We start from the raw sequence: 18332 nt of genomic DNA on the forward strand, positions 1-18332 counted from the left end.
TAGTAAATGTTTCAAAAATCTTACTTTATTTGGAAATGACCCAACTATTCAATAGACTTCCAGCACTTAACACAACCTTAGAAATTCAAGTTACACCAATCTGGAGAGACTATTTTAGACAGATATTCCTAAAGAATAATTATTCTTAATAGAGTTTATATAAAAGCTCATATCTCCTTTACATCTTTTAGAAGTTTCTTCACTCGAGGTAATTTCCTTATTGACAAACTTGTAACAGATATAATATTTAACTTATATTAAACCTAGGTACAATGAAAATATTCTACTTAATGTTAGTTACGCTAAGACATGTCTATATTAGATAGGTCAACAAACAAACATTAATATCAGGTATTTAATACTGAATATTTCCCAGTTCACCTGAACCTGGAATTTATTGTTTAATTTAGAATTATTTGATTTGTAAGCGCTTACCTTTTTTTAAGCCAATTAAATAGAGCTCATTTACAAATTAACCTCAAAAGTATTACCCAGAGACGAAGACATACCAAGACATATTTAGACAGACACAGTGCAAGATCTAGCTTCATTTTCTAAGTTTAGTCATGAATTAGATTTTACAATATAAAATTTACCAGTTTATAAAAAAAAAAAAAAATCAGTTGAAACAAATAAAAGTTTTAAAGGCTTTTTCCCCCTTTCCCTCAGTCTCAGGAGTTAGAGGTGGTCTAGATGAGTGCTCCTGGGAGCCCTGGTCTCAAGGCACAGGGAAAGAAAATCAAGTTCTAACAAAATGGCAGCAGGTCTAAACCAAATGGTGGTGAGACAAAGCAAAATGGCCACCAAAAATCACAACACAGAACACAGTTAAAACACACACATATAAACCTGGCAGTCCTCATCAGACACTCCCTTAAATACAAGAATACAGTCTCTCAGAAAACCTTCTATAGAGACACAGAGCTTCAGATGTCTTCAAAGATTTCAAAGGGAGGAAAGGGAACCAGGTTGAAAGATGAAGGGAGAGGAGGCGGGAGAGGGGGACAAAAGGGGTGGCCTTACAGACGTCTCCTGCCACCTGCAGATACCTAGGCGTTATGGGACTTTACCCTGGGCCTCCAGAGAAGGCAGGACTGGAACTCGGCCCTACCAGAAATCAGAACCAGAATTCGAGTTCTCTGCCAAAAAGAGGTGATCAGTCTCCAACCCTCAGCTCAGGCTGAGGCCCTTTGACCAGATTCCTGTGTCCAGGACTGGAGGATTAGAAAAACGGGGAAGGATAGGAAGGGTTAAGAAGAGGAAAGAGAGAGGGAAGGGGAGAGAGATCAATAAAGTCTCTTGTTCGCCACCGGTTGGTGCACTCTGGCCAGTTGTCCGCGTCAGGAGGAGACCAGGGACAAAAAGGTCCCAGTTGCGGCCGCTGGGTCTGGTTCATTGGCAGGCAAGCTGGCACTTGAGTACCCCAAGTGGTCAGGATGTCAGTCTCAGTGAAGGAGAGTCCCCACCAGAGTCGCCATTTGTTGCAGGAAGGGGGACCCCTTCCAGGGCCTGAAACTGGGCTCTTGTCTAACACTCAGAAATGAATTGTCTGAGGAGACACATGTGCTGATAAAGCAAGAGATTTTATTGGGAAAGGGCACCCGGGTGGAGAGCAGTAGGTAAGGGAACCCAGGAGAACTGCTCTGCCGCGTGGCTCAAAGTCTTGGGTTTTATGGTGATGGGATTAGTTTCCGGGTGGTCTTTGGCCAACCATTCTAATTCAGAGTCTTTCCTGGTGGTGCACGCATCACTCAGCCAAGATGGATGCTAGTGAGAGGGATTCTGGGAAGTGGACAGAAACGAAGTTCTTCTTTCGACCTTTCCCGAACTCTTCTGGTTGGTGGTGGCTTATTAGTTTCGTATTCCTTATCAGGATCTCCCGTCATAAAACAACTCATGCAAATGGTTACTCTGGTGCCTGGCCAAGGTGAGTGGTTTCAATCAGCATGCTTCCCCTAACAGAGGGATAAGTGGACAAGCCTGAGTTGGGTACACGGCCACAGGCCAAGGGGCCTCCAGAAGCTAAAAGAGGCAAAGAGGGACCCTCCCCTGGGGCATCAGAGACAGAGAAACCCTGCTGACACCTTGTTTCAAAACACTGATCTCCAGAACTGTGAGAGAATACCTTTCTGTTGTTTTAAGCCATCAGTCTTGTGATAATTGGCTACAGTAGCCCTAGTAGACCAAGATGAATTTCTAGAAATTGAAGATGAAATTTTTTTCATATTTTTTAAGTTTCCAGAAAAGATTCCAGACCTTCTGCTCCAGAGCATGATGGTCACATGGATCCCAGAACTCCCTGTCATATCCTGTGTCCCCCAGTGTCTGAGACTCACAGGGGAGGGTCCACTGATGCCCAAGGAGCCAGGAAGGAAGGAAATAAGTAAAGGGGATGGAAAGGACTAGGGTCCCTGGAGAGGACCAGCTGCACCTGTCTGGGGTGGTAGAAAAACAAGATGCTCTGGGAAGACGTGGTCTCATGCTTACAAAACAGGAAAAAAGAGAGATACTCCCTACAAATGGGTATGCATGTATGTACACACATGTCTACATATGATTTCAGAGCATTTGAAATGTACTGAAGGCTGAGGTTGAGGTTGAGGACATGGATGCTCCCTGGATGGAGGGGTGGACGCTCCTGTGAGCAGGCGGGAAGCCTGGCCATGCCAAAGACAGGAAACCAGTCAGAGGAGAGATGATCGTAGTCCTGCTTTATGTCAATTATGCATGAGAATGACAGAAATATAGAAAACACTAAACAGAGATGAGGATGGAAAACAATATAAAGAAAAGAGCCTAGCCCTGCATGTCTTCAGCAACCCCACTGCCAAGGGAACCAAACCAGGTGACACTGTACCTCCTGAGGCTTGAAAAGGAGCTGTAATCTGGATTTTCATGTGAAATTAAAGCAATGTGCAGCCACCAAACACTCAGGAAAGAAATAGTAATACTACTGAATCTACATCATTTTTTCATGAAAACGCTGTGATGGAAAACTGAACACATTGAGTCCACCTCGAGTACAAAGTGGTTTACAGCCCCTGATCTGCAGCAAATCAAGCTGCATGTGCTGATGTCCAGAGTGGGGCCAGGACCTTCTGGGTCCTCTGTGAGGGGGGGCGGGGAGGTAGCTGGCACGGATTGAGGGTTCCATGTGACAGGCCTTCTTATGAACCCGTCACATGCTTTTATTCATTTAATTGACACAAAGTAGGTATAGAGACATTGAACAGATAAGGAAACTGAGGTTCTGTTGAGTAGCTTGCCATGATCATCCAGCCGTGAAGGCTCTACTCCTTGTCTCTCTGAGTGTCCATCTCATCTCCTCCTTCTCTGTCCTTCTGGCACTTCCTCCTTTTTTCCTCTGTCCCAGCCATGACCTTCCTGGCTCCCTGTCTTCCAATCCACACGCCTGGCTGCTGGGCAGGCGGGGCTCAGCCACACCCAGGCTGTGCTCTGACGGGGGCACCACGTCCAGGCTCACAGACTAGAGTGGAGGAGGGGCTGCTGGGAGACTCAGACAAAGCTGCTGCTTTCCAGGTGGGGGAACAGGGGCCCAGAGAGGGCACAGGCCTGACCCAGGGTCACACGGTTGGAACCCCCATGCCTCCTCTTCTCCATATGCTCTCTGATGCATTCAATGGATTCAAAGCATTCAATGCATTGAAGTTGTCTCTTGGTCTTAGGTGGAATTTCAGGGTGAGTTCAAGTAATTAAACTGGGATCAAACTGGGGTACAGAGAGCATGACACCCCCTGCCTCCCTCACCCCATGCCCCTCCTTACCTCGGCAGTGCCCTTTGGGAGGCCAGCACGCTCCGGGTCTCCACTGGAATTGGGGCTCAAGAAGCTTTGTGAGTCTCTGGAGGTTCTCAGGTTTGCTCTGTGTTTCTCTTTCCACCTCAGCTTGTCCCAGGGTTTATTGTCAGCAAAAATAACAAGGCCCCTGATGGCAGGAAGCTGGCTGGGGCTCAGGGTGCTGGCCCTTCAGCCCTGGGGGGCCTCTCAGCAAATAGTCCCTTGGAAACAGGGCAGCTGTCCCTGAAGAGAGGCGGGCTGGGAGGGGCCTCACTCCCCCACACTGGACCCTGGAGGAGCCCCTGTGTGGGCTGGACTGCAGCCCTGGCTGGCGGGACCGCCTTGGGCAGGTGACCTGGGCAATTCCATGGTCTCCAGGGTCTCTGCCACTCTGGCCACGTGTCCCTGTCACAGCCCTGAAACCCCTTCAGGCACCTGTTCTCCTGTCTCAGTTCCAGTCCAGGCCCCTCCTCCATGGGGAAGGTTGGCTCCATGCCTGCATCTCTTCTGGGTCAGAAGACACGTATTGGGCTGCCTCAGGGCCACTGGGACCCTGGAATCCCCCCTGTCATCTCCACTCTGCTGCCCCCTCCAACCCCACCCAGTCCTGGATGAATCCTCAGGACTGTCCTCTCCCAGGGGTTAGCAGGGGCCTCCTCTTTCAGCTTCTGCCCTTTAAAGGGGGTGATCATCCGTCCATCCACACCCCTTCCCTGAGATGCCCTGAAAGGCTCCTCATCAGCATCAGACACAGCATCCTTGTTCATTTCCAATCCCTTCCTCCCAGCTTTGAAGCTGCTCACCAGTCTCCCAGGCCAGGAGAATCCTGCTCAGGTAGGACTTCTCCTAGATCTTTCCAGACTCCACCTGGATGGCAGCATTGGAGCCCAACACTGTGTTACTTTAGTCTGTGGTTCCTCAATGTTGCCCCACCTTGGAGTCATGCTGGGTTGGGCTCCTTCCTCAAAGAGGAAGCATCACATGTGAAGGCAAAAATGCGTGGAGGGGATTCACAACAGTCCCTACTCCCATGTCATCCTGTCCCCACTGCCTTGCTCTCACCCCATGGCTCCTCCCGGTTCACCCCTGAAGCTGCCCTCCTCTGGATGGGGCTGTGTCCCCTCAGATGGCAGCTCCTTCTAGTGATGGCTGCGGGGAGGTGAGGCGGGGACATGTGTGTCTTCAGGTTGCTATAAAAGGAGGCCGTGGCCCTGAGGATGTCTCCTTTGTCCCAGAGCCCTGAGTTTTGGTCCTGGGCTCCCACCCACGGGCCTGGCTGACCTGCTGGGCTGTAGAACAAAGTGCTCAAACCCATGACTTTTTTATTTTTAACTTGGATTTCCACCGCTATGCTTTTAACCTTAGGGAAGGCACTTGACTCCTGGTTTTCCCATCTGTAGAATAAGGTTAGCACAACAATAAACAGTTCCTTTTTGAGAATCCTTGGGGTCAGATATTCTCCAGAATTCAGAATGTTTCAGTTTTGACAGGTGACATGATACATATACACTATAGGAGATGACACCCCACTGGGGTCTGAAAGAATTTTGTGATCAAACACATTACTGTTTCAGCAAATGGACTTTTGAACATTTACACTAAGTGAAATTGCTGGGCCTGCCGACTAGATGAACAGATCGAGGACGCAATCACCAGAGCACCTGAGAAATAAAAGACTAGGAAAGATGGGGTTGAGAGGGACGGAGTCAGCTTGTGACTGATTCCGACGACTTTATTGAGGGGTAACATACATATATATACTAACAGGATTCACCAAATTTTAGATCAAAGACTTGCATACGTGCAGAACTGCAGATACTAGTTTTAGCTCAGGAGTTTTATCTTAACTCCAGCAGAGCATGGCACCAGCGTCTTACAATCAGGTAAAGACTACCTAGACATAAGCCATTCACAGGAGCCCGATAATCTTATCAGAGTCAGGAAAATGGGCAAATGGTGGCTGCAGCGATTTCCTTGAGGGAGGTGAGAAAGGCCAATTTGCACTTTAACAAATCAGGGGTGGCGGGACAGAGAGGGACCTTTTGATCTCTCTCAGGGCCGAGAAGGGGCCTGAGCAGTCAGGCCGGCTCCCCGCATGAAATAAGAAAGAAGGAAAAAAGTTTAGTCCCTCAGTCTCGTCCTACGCTCTGTGACCCCATGGACTGTAGCCTACCAAGCTCCTCCATCCATGGGATTTTCCCGGCAAGAGTAGTGGAGTGGGTTGCCATTTCCTTCTCCAGAGGATCTTCCCGACCCAGGGATCAAACCCGGGTCTCCCACATTGTAGGCAGACGCTTTACCATCTGAGCCATCAGGGAACGCCAAACAAAACCATATATGGTCTCCTATGCTTTCAGCTCAGAATTGGTTACCAAACAATTTTTTAAAAATTCTTTTTCCAACTTGAAGGTTTGTGGTTGTAGAAAAGACCATGGTATCCTGTATTTCTGTAGATATTGACACGCAGCAAAAAGACATAAAAATGTTGGTGGTTTGAGGCCAGATCCAACCCAGCTGTGAGATGAGACAAGTCTCCTGATGAGGCCAAAGGTGATGGGGTGGGGAGAATCATTCTGGAGTGTCTGTGATCTTGCCTGAGTGTCTGAGCCACTGGTTCAAACTCCACAGATCCCGAGCCTCAGCCCTCACAGGGCCCTGAGCCTTTTCTGATCATCTCACTCAATCTGCCTTCAGATCTGGATCTCTCTATGGTGAGACCTAAGTGAAGACCACTCCATACTGGTGACTCTAACCTGCCGGACCTTCACAACAGCATGTCCACCTGGGAGATAATCCCAGCTAAAGAAGATGTGGACTCCCTGTGCTTCTTCCTCCGCTTCCCGCAGACGATCTCCATGTGTATCGCCTTCTCCCTGGTGGCCAGCATGGGCCACGAGAGGGGGGCTATAGGTGACTGGTGCCTAGCCATCTGGTGCCTCTGTTTCATCGTGACCTTCTTCATGTCTATGTTCGAGTGCATTTACTATAACCGCAACTTTCCTTTTTTCTGGTACAAATTACCCATCACCTATGCCTGCTATGCGGCCCTCCTCTGCCTCTCGACCTCCATCATCTACCCCGTCTTCTACGTCCAGTACCTGCCTCATGGTCCTTCCCGAGACCGGGCCATCGCTGCCTCTGCGTTCTCCTGCATCGCCTGTGTGCTCTATGCCATAGATGTGGCCTACACATGGAAACACTACAAGTTCGAGAACATGCCCTGCTATGTGCTCACATTACCAGGCCTGCTGAAGATTCTGGAGAGCTTTGTGGCCTGTGTCATCTTCGTCTTCCTCAGCAACACCTCCCTGTACCTGCACCAGCCGGCCCTGGAGTGGTGCGTGGCCGTGTACTCCATCTGCTTCGTCCAGGTAGCCGTGGCCATGCTGCTGCGGCTGGGTGGCTGGGAGAACAGACTGCCCCTTCCGCTCCGCATTTTCCATCTGGGGCTGACCGTGCTCTCAGTCCTCCTCTATGTCAGTGCTCTGGTCCTCTGGCCACTCTACCAGTTTGATGAGAAGTTAGGTGGACAACCCCACTGGGACAGCGATATGAGCTGTGTTGTTGAGCTCATCGACTATGGCTGCGTCTGGGACCAGCGACTGGCTGTGGCTGTCCTGACAGCCATCAACCTGCTGATCTACGTGGCCGACCTGGTGTACTGGACTCGCCAGGTTTCTGTAGGGACTGAGGACCAGCCCAGTACCCCTTCTCCCCTCCACTCACAGGATGTGTCTTTACAGAGCTCTGCTGTCCCCTGATGCCCTCTTCCTGGCTCCCTCTCTCCCTCCTCACATACTTCCCATTCACCTCGCTCACTTTTCTGTTTCCTTCCCTCCATCTGCTCTGTCTCCTTCCTATTGTCCTTGGTTGCCCATGTCCTCTTTTGCTTCTTTCTCTTGCTTCTCTCATCGTTTCTACATTTTCTGCTTTTTACCCCTTTTCGGGTTATCCTTGGTTTTCTCATCTCCTGTGTCCTGACCACCTCTCCCCATTTTCCTTCTTCTGATCCATCAGGACCTGAGACTCTTTCCTTCCCTGTCCACCGATGTCTCCCACCTCCTAAGGTGCTGACTCCACAGCACACAGCCCTCTGTGCAGCTGTTCACACCCTGGGCCTCCGGAGGGGCCTCCTTGCCAAAGCGTGTCTGTCCCCCTGGGTGCCTTAGTTGCTGTGTGTTTCTGGGTTTGGGAGTGAGGGTGGGTAGCAAGGCTTTGGGCCTTCTTTCTCCCAATAGAAGGGAGTGTATAGAGGCACCTCGCCTTGAAGTAAGGAAAAAGAAAATTCTGGAGGTCACTGATTCCCAATGGGTGAGAGTCCTAAAGCAGAGATTTTGGATCCCTGGGCCCCACCTGATGCTCAGCCTCACCTGAGATTGGTTCCAGGATTCTTCCTAGTTTACTAAACACTGGCTGCCTAGAGGTCATCTTAAAGGAATTTAGGATGGCTTCCACCCCCAACCAATCTCTAAAGAATCAAAAAAGGAGTTGGTGAAGAACCCTAGGGACTTGGAGATACCTGTCTGCAGTGTGGTGAGGGGCAGCGACATGGCCCTCCCGCCTCACTGATCAGAACAGCAGGTCCTGCCTCTGCAGGGAGAAGAGCATGGCCACTGCAGCCTTAAAGCTGGTGTTAGCCTGAGATTTTTTTTTTTTCTTTCTTTTTGTATCTTCTGGTCAGGAGGCCAAAAATTATTGGGTGACTTGTTCTTAAAGAGACAGTTTCTTTTCAGAATTTCTTGGGCACGTGGTTTGGGGGTGGGGTGGGGTGGAGTGGTTGTTGCTGCTTCCATTGTCAAAGGAATTGCATTCTTCGAGTGTGAGGTGACACGTATGTGTGTTTCTGTGTACCTGTTGCTTTCTGCTGCTGCTTCCTGAGTTTCTGGAATCAGGTATAATAAGTATATAATTAAAAAATTTTTTCTAGATCTTTTTGTTTCCATCAGCCCCTGCTGTCAAGCATCGGGAAAGGCCTTGTACTTTTTCTCACACACATAATGTTCTTTTTAATCTCAGTATAAAGATAAAGAGCTTCCTCAATGGCTCAGAAATAAAGAATCCATGGGCAATGCAGGAGACAATGCAAGAGATGCCAGTTTGACCCCTGGGTAAGGTAGATCCCCTGGAGAAGGGCATGGCAACCAACTCCAGTACACTTGCCTGGAGAATCCCATGGACAGAGGAGCCGGGTGGGCTACAGTCCATGGGGTCACTAAGAGTTGACCGAAGCCACATAGCATGCATATAAAGATGAGAGGGAAAAAACAAAGAAACAAAAAGCCCAAACAAAAGCCACATATTCTAATATCCCCAAATTGACCTAGAACTCAAAAGAGTCCTAGTCAGTTTTCACCCTCACCCAAACCCATGTTTTTGAGAACCACTCCCACTGACTCTCCACCTCCACCTGGACCAGAGTCTGGGGATGTGGCCCAGACCCTGAGGCAAGGGGTTGGGCCTCACTCCAATGTCAACATCCTGCCCCCTAACTCTTAAAGCAGCCATGACAACACCTCAAGGCCTCTCTTTAAAGATGCGTACCGGTATGGATGTTCAGTGCACCTGTGTGTGTACGTGTGTGTGTGCTCATGTGCCGCCCTGAAATGACACCAACAGCCCTATATAGGAACTGGTGACGGGAAATGCACCACAAGCCTTCTTCTCCTGCTCTCAGCCACAGAGCCTCAGACCCCAGCATCCTGTTGTCACCAGGGCCAGAAGAGCCAGACAAGCAGAGATGTGGGGGAGGGGAGGGGAGGGACCCCCACTGCTGCCCCTCACTCCTGTCCTGGGATGAAGCATGTGATCTTCACCCAGGGGCAGGTTGGATGGAAGGAAAGGACTTCCAGGAGGTGGTCCCTGTGGCAGGAAAATCTTGAGAAGCAATGAAATAAAATTCCTATTTTAAGACAAGACAAGAAAAACTTAAATATGACATTGTTTGTCTGTCTGTTTCAGCCTTCTGCTCTCCTCTAGTGTGCATTATTCATCTGCATTGTGCCTTAACCAGAGCTCTTCAAGGGAAGAAATACCCATTTCACCATAAGGGTGACATTTTCTAGAGGAACCATGTAACTCCTTAGAAGACAGCACTGCTAACTTACTTAGGACCTGATAAATGTCTCTAGCTGTATTGCTTGTGCTCTGCTTATTTTAAAGATTCATGTCTTGTTTCTTGTATTGCCAGATGTGTGATTAAGTCTGTGATGAAAACTAATGGTGACTAGGCCTCTTGAAATGATTCATATAATACATATAGTTTTATAAGATCCATGATTAAAATGCAGTGACTGTTCCCATATGGCTCAGTGGTAAAAGACCTGCCTGCCAATGTAGGAGACTCAGGTTCGATCCCTGAGTCTGGAAGATGCCCTGGAGAAGGAAATGGCAACCCACTCCAGTATACTTGCCTGGAAAATCCCATGGACCAAGGAGGCTGGCGGGCTACAGGCAATTGCATCACAGAGTCAGAGGCAACAGCGTCTAAACCACAACAACAGCTACAGATATGGGAAGAAGCAACAGGAAGGAACCATCTCCTCAGGACTTGGGCCCAGACCACCTCTTTTCTGGGAGCCTTTTTGTCCTCATCCAGTCCGATGACTTTAAGATTCCACTCATCAATAAATATTCTTGCTCACCAAGTGTGTGTGTGCCAGGCCCTATTCTAGACACTGCACAGAGAGCAGAGAACAGAACCAAGAGTTCTGCCCTTGTGGAGCTTGCACTCTAGTACACGATATGAGCACATCAATATATAACATCAAGTCCGTGGGTGATAAATGCCACGATAAAGGGAACACGGGTGAGAAGAGTTATCGGAGTACCTGGCGGGGGGAGGGGCAAGGCTGCTCTGTGGACATGACGTTTAGGAAGAAGCTGAAAGAAGAGTGTAGGCTAAGTGAAGACTCCAGTTCCTGTCTCCGAAGATGATCACTGTTGGTATCCAGAGTCATATACACCTGCCTCCTGATCTCTGCCTCCGGATGTCTCAGGACATGTCACACTCAATATGTCCAGTCCCACCTCTTCAATCCCCCACTCCTGAAACTTGGTGACCCTTCCTCGTCTTTCCCATCTCAATCCATGGCACCACCTTCACAAACGCTCTTCACCATATGCTCCTGAACCCACCCACTCTACTTCATCTCTAGACCACCTGGTCCAGATCCACCCATCCCCTCACCTGCACTCCTGCCATAAGCTTCCAGATGCTTCCTTTATTTCCATCCTTGCCCTCAAAGACTGGTTTGGAGAAAATTCAAAGTAAGATACTCTGAAGATTTCTGTTTGCTCCGTTAGGGTGGAACACAGACTCCACAACGTCATCCACATGCAAAGCCCTGCAAGCTCAGACACCTTTCTACCCTCCAGCCTCCTCCTCTCCCTCCAGCCACTGACAACGTTTCCAGTTCTCTTGGTCATCTCAGAGCCTTTCACCGTATATGTCTACACACCACCCCCCACCCTGAGGTGAGACCTGAGTTCAGCCGGGCACACAGTGTTCCTGGCTCAGTCTTTGCAACTCTAGTCTCAGTTTGCTCATCCAGAAAATGGAGAGAGTAGCTCCTGCTTTTCATCATAAAGGCTGTTAACTGCACCCTGCAGAGAACATCTCTGGCAACCTAAGCAGAGAACAACTGTACTAGAAGGACACTGGGTAGCTTGGAGAACTACTAGGGAGGGACCCGCCTGAGAACAGGCTGAGACTAGGAAGGAGGGTGCTGGACAGCCAGGTCACAGCCAAGGGCAGTGGATCCAGGCACCATGGTCATGGGAAGCACACAGTGGATGCTCCTGCAGGCCCGCAGAAGGAATTCTGGTCTGTCTTTGTTTCTGTGTATCACCTGTTCTTGTGTGTCCAGGCCCCACTTGTGGGGCAGGTCCCATATTTATCTGGCCTTTTCTTTCTTGAGGCTTCCCTGGTAGCTCAGATGGTAAAGCACCTGCCTGCAATGTGGGAGACCTGGGTTCGATCCCTAGGTCGGGAAGAGCCTCTGGAGAAGAAAATGGCAACCCACTCCAGTAACCTTGCCTGGAAGTCCCCATGGACGGTGGAGCCTCGTGGGCTACAGTCCATGGGGTCCCAACGAGTCAGACACGACAGCGACTTCACTTTCCTTTCCTTTTCTTTCTTATTGAGGGTCAGGCCCAAGCTGTCCCCAGATTGCACACATGATGTGATTGTCCTCAAATATGGCAATGAGTTCAGGTCCTCAGTGGTTTCCCTCCATGGCGATGTCCATCACACAAGGTAAAGTGTTGTTAGGAGGATTCAACGAAACAAAACATGACTTGGTGAGTCTCAAAAATTCCCCAAAAGGCAGAAGGGATGGAATGCATCCCAGTCGGTAGGTCCAGGCTACATTCTGAGCTGTAAGCACTTGTTATTTTCACTTAAGAAACATATGCCATGGGCCAACAGGGCAGGTATAGACATAAAAGTTAAGAGAGGTGTCACACACAGCACACACTGCAGGGTAACTACTGTTCTGGATTTGTTTGTCCCTCCCAGCAACCCATGAACTATGCACTCTGTGTCCCCAATCTTACAGACACACAGGGGATAACTAGTCCAAGATCACACAAGTAGGAAGTGGCAGAGCTGGGATTTGAACCCAGTCATGTGGTGCAGGATCTTAAACTCTGATTGGCATGAATTTGTACCTTGTATTCCAGAAAGATAAAACAGCCAATATTTTTTTAGCACCAATGTTTTAGCCACTTCCTTGGTAGCTAACATGGTAAAGAATCTACATACAATGTGGGAGACCAGGGTTCGATCCCTGGGTCAGAAAGATCCCCTGAAGGAGGGCATGACAACCCACTGCAGTATTCTTGCCTGGAAAATCCCCCTGGAGAGAGGAGCCTGGCGGGCTACTGTCCAAGGGGTCGCACAGAGTCGGACATGACTCAGCGACAAAACACACCACCAGTCTGACTAGGTGACTTATTATCTCTAATTCATTTCATTTTCAAGGATATTATTATTGTCATCCCCATTTAACAGATGATGAAAGTGAGGCTCAGAGAGCACGTTATCTTTTTTGCTCAAGGTCACACAGTTACTCTGAGCCTGGATTTGAATACAGATCTGCTCCCCGAAACCTCAGCAGGTAAAAGAACCTCAGGAAATGCTGAGCCCCTTCCCTCTTCTCTCAGATCCAGGAATCACCAGCTTCTGTCTGTCCTGTTCTGGCTGGCTTACCCCATCCAGAGTTCCTACAGCAGAGCCCCCATCTCAGCCAGACTACTTCCTGTTGGCAGGCCAGCCCGAAAATCCGGAGAGAGCAGGGAGACACTTCACAGGGGTTGATCAAAGCCCCCTATTTCTCCTCAGCTCACCTGCCTCCCGACGGGCACCTTTAGACAGGAGCCAACCACACAGACAAGGGCCACATGGATCGGCCGTCTGCACTGGCACCCAAGGGAGATAACCAGGTGCCTGAGAGCCCAGGAGGGAATGGCCCCAATTCTCCCCACTCAGAGGAGGACTGAGGAAGGCTGATTCTGTGATTTTTCCAAGAAGCTGGTCTAGGACCAGAGAATGGGAACAGCTATGCCCCGGACTCTGTTCTGGTTGCAGCTCAGACCACAGTCTGGGAGGTGTCACCTGGAGTCACTGTGTGCAGGGGAGGCTCTGGCCGGCTGAGGAGGAAGCCTCTGGCCGCTGCCCCGGGAGACAGGGAGCCCAGACCAGGCAGGGAGCAAGGGAAGGGGCTGAGGCTTCAGCACCGCGGGGGCGTGCATCTCCATCAACTGTGTGTGTGAAGGGCTGGGGGAGGCCCTGGTCACCCAGTAGGTGGGTTTGGGGGCCCCAGCTCCCCCTCTCCAGAAATCTGGACCGAAGGCGCCTCCCTTCTCTCTACCGTTGGAGACTGGCCTGTGCGGGCATCTCTCAGCTTCTCCTCCAGCCTGTCTGCTTTGGACTCAGAGCAGATGCGGCTGTGAATCCAGTTGTGGACCCCACATATGCCTCTTCACTCTGGGCTTCTGTTTCATCTTCCCCTGCTTATGGTCAGTCCTCTATATGCCCAGCAGAAAGGAATTTCCTTTTCCTAAAGGAAACAAGAGCTCCCCAAACAGGGCAAGACCTTTCGGGCTGCTGAGTGGACTCTGAAGAAGTGGAAAGTCAAGAATGTGCATGAACAGGGAGTCTGGGAGATCTCAGACTGTTGAGGCTCCTGGAAGCAGTTTGTGTTTTTGACAAGAATCACTGGAGAGTTGGACTCCTGGGAAGTGACTGAGGAAACTCTTGTTATGAAAGAGAAACATGCTCCCCACCAAGCAGAGGTCATGGGGAAGGAGGGTCTGTGTAATCAGGAAGGATGTGACTAATAAACAGGGCCCAGCAGCCAAGAGGGAACAAGCAGAGAGGGTGGACAGCGGGGAGGGAGCCGGCTTCCAGCTCCACGTCTGAGTCTCCAAGACTGGCAAGTCCAGGGGCCCCGGGAAGAGGCGGGCTGGGAGGGACCAGGGGTCTCTGGCACCCCTTCCCCATCTAGCAGATGAGGAAATGGACTCAGCAGCAGTGAGTGCCCTCCTCGGGAAGACGGGGCAGGTTTGTGCAGAACGAGGGTGGACGGGGCAGAATCCCAGCCTGGAGGATGCTGCTGCCACACTTGTCACAAGCAGCGTGTGGCCGTGGACAGTCAACTGGCTTGGGGGCCAGGACACCTGAGTCTTGACTCTGACTCTGCCACACACAGGGTGACTCTGGACAAGTGCTGCCCACCCTGGGGTCCAGCTGCACCTCCTCTAAGATGAGAAGACTAAGCGTATCTCACTCATTTGTGTCTGACTCTTTGTGACCGCATGGACTGCAGCCCACCACGCTCCCCTGTCATGGGATTTCCCAGGCAAGAATTCTGGAGTGGGTTGACATTCCCATCCGAAGAGGATCTTCCAAACCCAGGATCAAACCCTTGTCTCCTGCATTGCAGGAGGATTCTTCACCATCTGAGCCACCAGGGAAGCCCCTATGACGAGAAGTTTCGACTAAATACAGGATGATTACACTTTCTTTTGAGCACCACAGTGAGGGGACAGGAGCGGCCTTGGAAATGTGACAAATGACCCTTAACCTCTCAGTTCAGTTAAGTTCAGTCAGTCTGTCTGTCGAGTCCACCTCTTTTCGACCACATGGAGTGCAGGACGCCAACTTCCCTGTCCATCACCAACTCCCGGTGTTTACTCAAACTCATGTCCATTGAGTCGGTGATACCATCCAACCATCTCATCCTCTGTTGTCCCCTTCTCCTCCTGCCTTCAATCTTTCCCAGCATCAGGATCTTTTCCAATGAGTCAGTTCTTCGCATCAGGTGGCCAAAGTATTAGAGTTTCAGCTTCAACATCAGTCCTTCCACTGAATGTTCAACACTGATCTGCTTTAGGATGGACTGATTGGATCTCCTTGCAGTCTTCTTTACTTTCTGCCATAAGGGTGGTGTCATCTGCATATCTGAGATTATTGATATTTCTCCCAGCAGTCTTGATTCTAGCTTGTGCTTCATCCAGCCCGGCATTTCACATGATCTACTCTGCATTAAAGTTAAATTAGCAGGGTGACAATATACAACCTTGACGTATCTTTCATGATTTGGAAATCCTTTCCCAACTTCTCAAAAGGAGGAATTGAGTAGCCACTCCCATGAAGCACAAGACTTGGACAGCAAGTCCCTCATGTGAGCCCACCCTGGACAATTCTTTTACTGAAGCACAGAGATATTTCCATCCTCCTGGGAACTGAAGTCCCAGGGTTGTGTTCAATTTGATTTAGAAAAATATAAGAATATGAGATTCCTGCACTGAGACATGCAGAGGTCAATGCATATTTGTTTTTGTGGATAAAAAATTAGCCAATAGTCAGACAACCTAAGAAAAAATTGGAAATTTTATTGGAACCAACCTGAGAAGTGTAACTGGGGAGACAGTCTCTCAAGAAGCTCTGAGAGCTGTTTTGAGGAGGTTAGGATTTGAGGTCAGTGTGTATGTGATTTGGGGAAGAAGGACATGAAACCAGCCCATACCTTGGTAGAAGGTTGCTTCACTCAGGAAGAATAGATATCATGGTTAATACTTTTAGTGCTTCCTAAGTATGGACAGGTGCAAGAAACTGGGTTCATGGAAAAGTCTCCTGAAAATATCCAATTATGTGAGGGCAGGTTCCGCCAGTTTTCTCAGAGTACAAAGTACAATCCTGACCTTTTCCATGACTTCCTTTCAGAATGGATTGTAGGTCAGTGAATTGCAGCAGATAGTGACTTGATTTTGGAAGACCTGGGTGGTGGGCAACATTCTTATCACACAATCTATTTGTTTCCATCTTAATTTCAACCAAGGTTTGGGAGGACTTTTCCCAGGTCAGGTGAGGATTCCATTGATAGGCCACTCAATGTACAATTATTATTCTAGTTCTGGTAACAGTAGCCAAAATCCTCTGGAACAATTGTCTTACTTGTCTGTCAGACTCTCAGAAATGGTTCCCTCCTGTTGCTTCTTCCCATATTTTGAGTCATGGATCTTATAAAACTGTATATAAGGTCACCTGGTCATCACCATTTTTATCAGAGGCACAATGACACATTTGTTAATGCAAGAAACAACACTCTTGCAAGGTGGTAGACTACGAGTAATATAGCTAGTGAATTAATAAGGTCATAGGTAGGCAGTGTCGTATAAAGTCACAAGGCTGGGGTTAGAAGAACAAAAATGGATCTTTATATTGGGTCAGGTATTTCTGCCCTCAGGAAGGTTTGGTTAACACATACTGCAGAGTCACACTGCACAATTCAGGGCAGGGAGGAAGTCAAAACAGGCAGAGAAGAATTTTGTTTAAATTTTTCTTGTCTTGCCTTAAAATATGAATTTTATTTCATTGCTTCTTACGATGTGCCTGCCGTGGGAACCACCTTCTGGAGCCCTCCCCATCCACCCCACCCGCCCCCGGGTGAAGAACTCAAGCTTCATCCCAGTACAGGAGTGAGGGGCAGCAGAGGGTTGCCTTCCCCTGTCCCCACCCCCCTGCCCCCACCACAGCTCTGAAGCCTGGCTCCTCCAGTCCTGGTGACACCAGGATGCTGGGCTCTGGGGTTTGTGGCTGAGAAAGGAGACTAAACACAGTATTGGTGTCTTCCCAGCCGCCAGTTATTATAAAGGCTGCTGGTCCAAATGCACTTGTGAGTACAGACATACAGGCACATACACAGGCAAACACACATGCTGGGCATGCACACAGGACGCACCTTTAAATACAGTCAGCTGGGCTCTGGCCCTTTAAGAGCTAAGAGGACAGAAAGTCTAGTGCTGGGGACACAACTGCTAGTTGTTTTGGGCAGGGTCATGCCCCCAGGTCCTGGGGGAAGGTGGGAGTGGGGAGACATTGGGAAGGGCTCCCCTAGATGGGGGCTTGGGTGAGAATAACAATCTGCTCCATCTTTCTCAGCTCTGAGAAAATTTGGGGCAATTAGCATATGTCAGGTTTGTGGGTTTTTTCTTTTATCTTTGTATTGAGGTTAAAAAAGAACATTACAGTTGTAGGAGAAAGGACAAGGCTTCATCTGTGACTGATAGCAGGGTTCGATGGTATCCAGAAATTCCAGATAATTTTTAAAAATCCATGAATATTTATATTTATTTAAGTCATATTATGTGTGGGTCCTGGAGAAGCAGGAAGCAGCATCAGAAAACAACTGACACATAGAAACACATGTTTGTGCAGCACAAACTCAAGCAATAGTTTCCTCGACTGTGGCTTCAGCAATACCCACCCATCCACCACCACCCATTAACAAAGCTTTGAAAAGTAACTTTCCATGCAAAAATATAGTCACCCAGTAATTTTTGTCCTTGAGACAATAAAATTTAAAGACAAATGAAACACCCAGACTAACATCACCTTTAATGCTGGCAGTGGTGATGCCCTTCTCCCTGCAGAGGCAGGACCTGCTGTTTTGATCACTGAGGTGGGAGGGCTATTCGCTGCCCCTCACCAACACTGCAGACAGCTGTCTTCAAGACCCTGGGGTTTGTCACAGTTCATTGTTTATTCCCCTAGAGAGTGGTTCGGATCCCAAACACAGGACAAGGCCACCAGAGATTAATACCATTAATTTAGTGCCCTTGTTAGAAGAATCTCTATTATAGAGTAATAGGAAAGCTGCCCATGGCATTACCTCCCACTTACCAGGTTTTAACAAATCAGTTCTAACTGCAAAAGAGTGGAGGAATTTAGAGATCCATTCAAGGGGTACACTGTTCTTCAGAATAGAAAACATACATGTGTTAGGATGTATGAAAATTTAAACATCATTTTTCTTCTTGGTTACAGAATCATACTCTAGTTTTGCCAATCGGCCAAAATGTGTCCCAGTGGCCTTCTAGAAGGGATAGATAGGGCCTCCTTGCTTCCCTTAACTTGCTCCTCCAGGACATATTTCAAATAAATAAATTCTTCTTCCGGGAGAGGCACAGACAGAGTCATAAACAAGCCATGCCCCACTCCTGCGGTGTCCAAACTGACCACAAAGTTCCAAA

The 18332-nt window shown here is 48.9% G+C and overlaps 2 protein-coding genes and 1 long non-coding RNA gene across 6 annotated transcripts in view; 2 read left to right on the forward strand and 1 right to left on the reverse strand.

Moving 5' to 3' along the window:
- LOC122455128 (myeloid-associated differentiation marker-like) overlaps window positions 1–8725 on the forward strand; it is a 38606-nt gene extending 29881 nt beyond the window's left edge. For 3 of the 4 annotated variants that reach the window (XM_043490030.1, XM_043490026.1, XM_043490027.1), the window contains one exon: window positions 6492–8725. In XM_043490030.1, the coding sequence (XP_043345965.1) occupies window positions 6572–7558 (987 nt within the window). In that variant the 5' untranslated portion in view covers window positions 6492–6571 and the 3' untranslated portion in view covers window positions 7559–8725. Of the gene's footprint in view, window positions 1–4227; window positions 4632–6491 lie in introns of those variants that run through there. The other variant, XM_043490028.1, reaches the window with a different exon arrangement.
- The window catches only part of LOC122455130 (myeloid-associated differentiation marker-like), a 74453-nt gene that overhangs the window by 43394 nt on the left and 12727 nt on the right, over window positions 1–18332 (forward strand). The gene's annotated exons all lie outside the window — the stretch shown is intronic.
- LOC122455132 lies at window positions 1822–8220 on the reverse strand. Its single transcript, XR_006273591.1, has 3 exons — window positions 8208–8220; window positions 3523–3526; window positions 1822–1980 (listed from the first exon to the last, which is right to left on the reverse strand). It is a non-coding gene; the product is annotated as an uncharacterized LOC122455132 (long non-coding RNA).

This window comes from Cervus canadensis, chromosome 17 (genome assembly GCF_019320065.1).
Source record: "Cervus canadensis isolate Bull #8, Minnesota chromosome 17, ASM1932006v1, whole genome shotgun sequence".
In the NCBI taxonomy this organism is placed as follows: domain Eukaryota; kingdom Metazoa; phylum Chordata; class Mammalia; order Artiodactyla; family Cervidae; genus Cervus; species Cervus canadensis.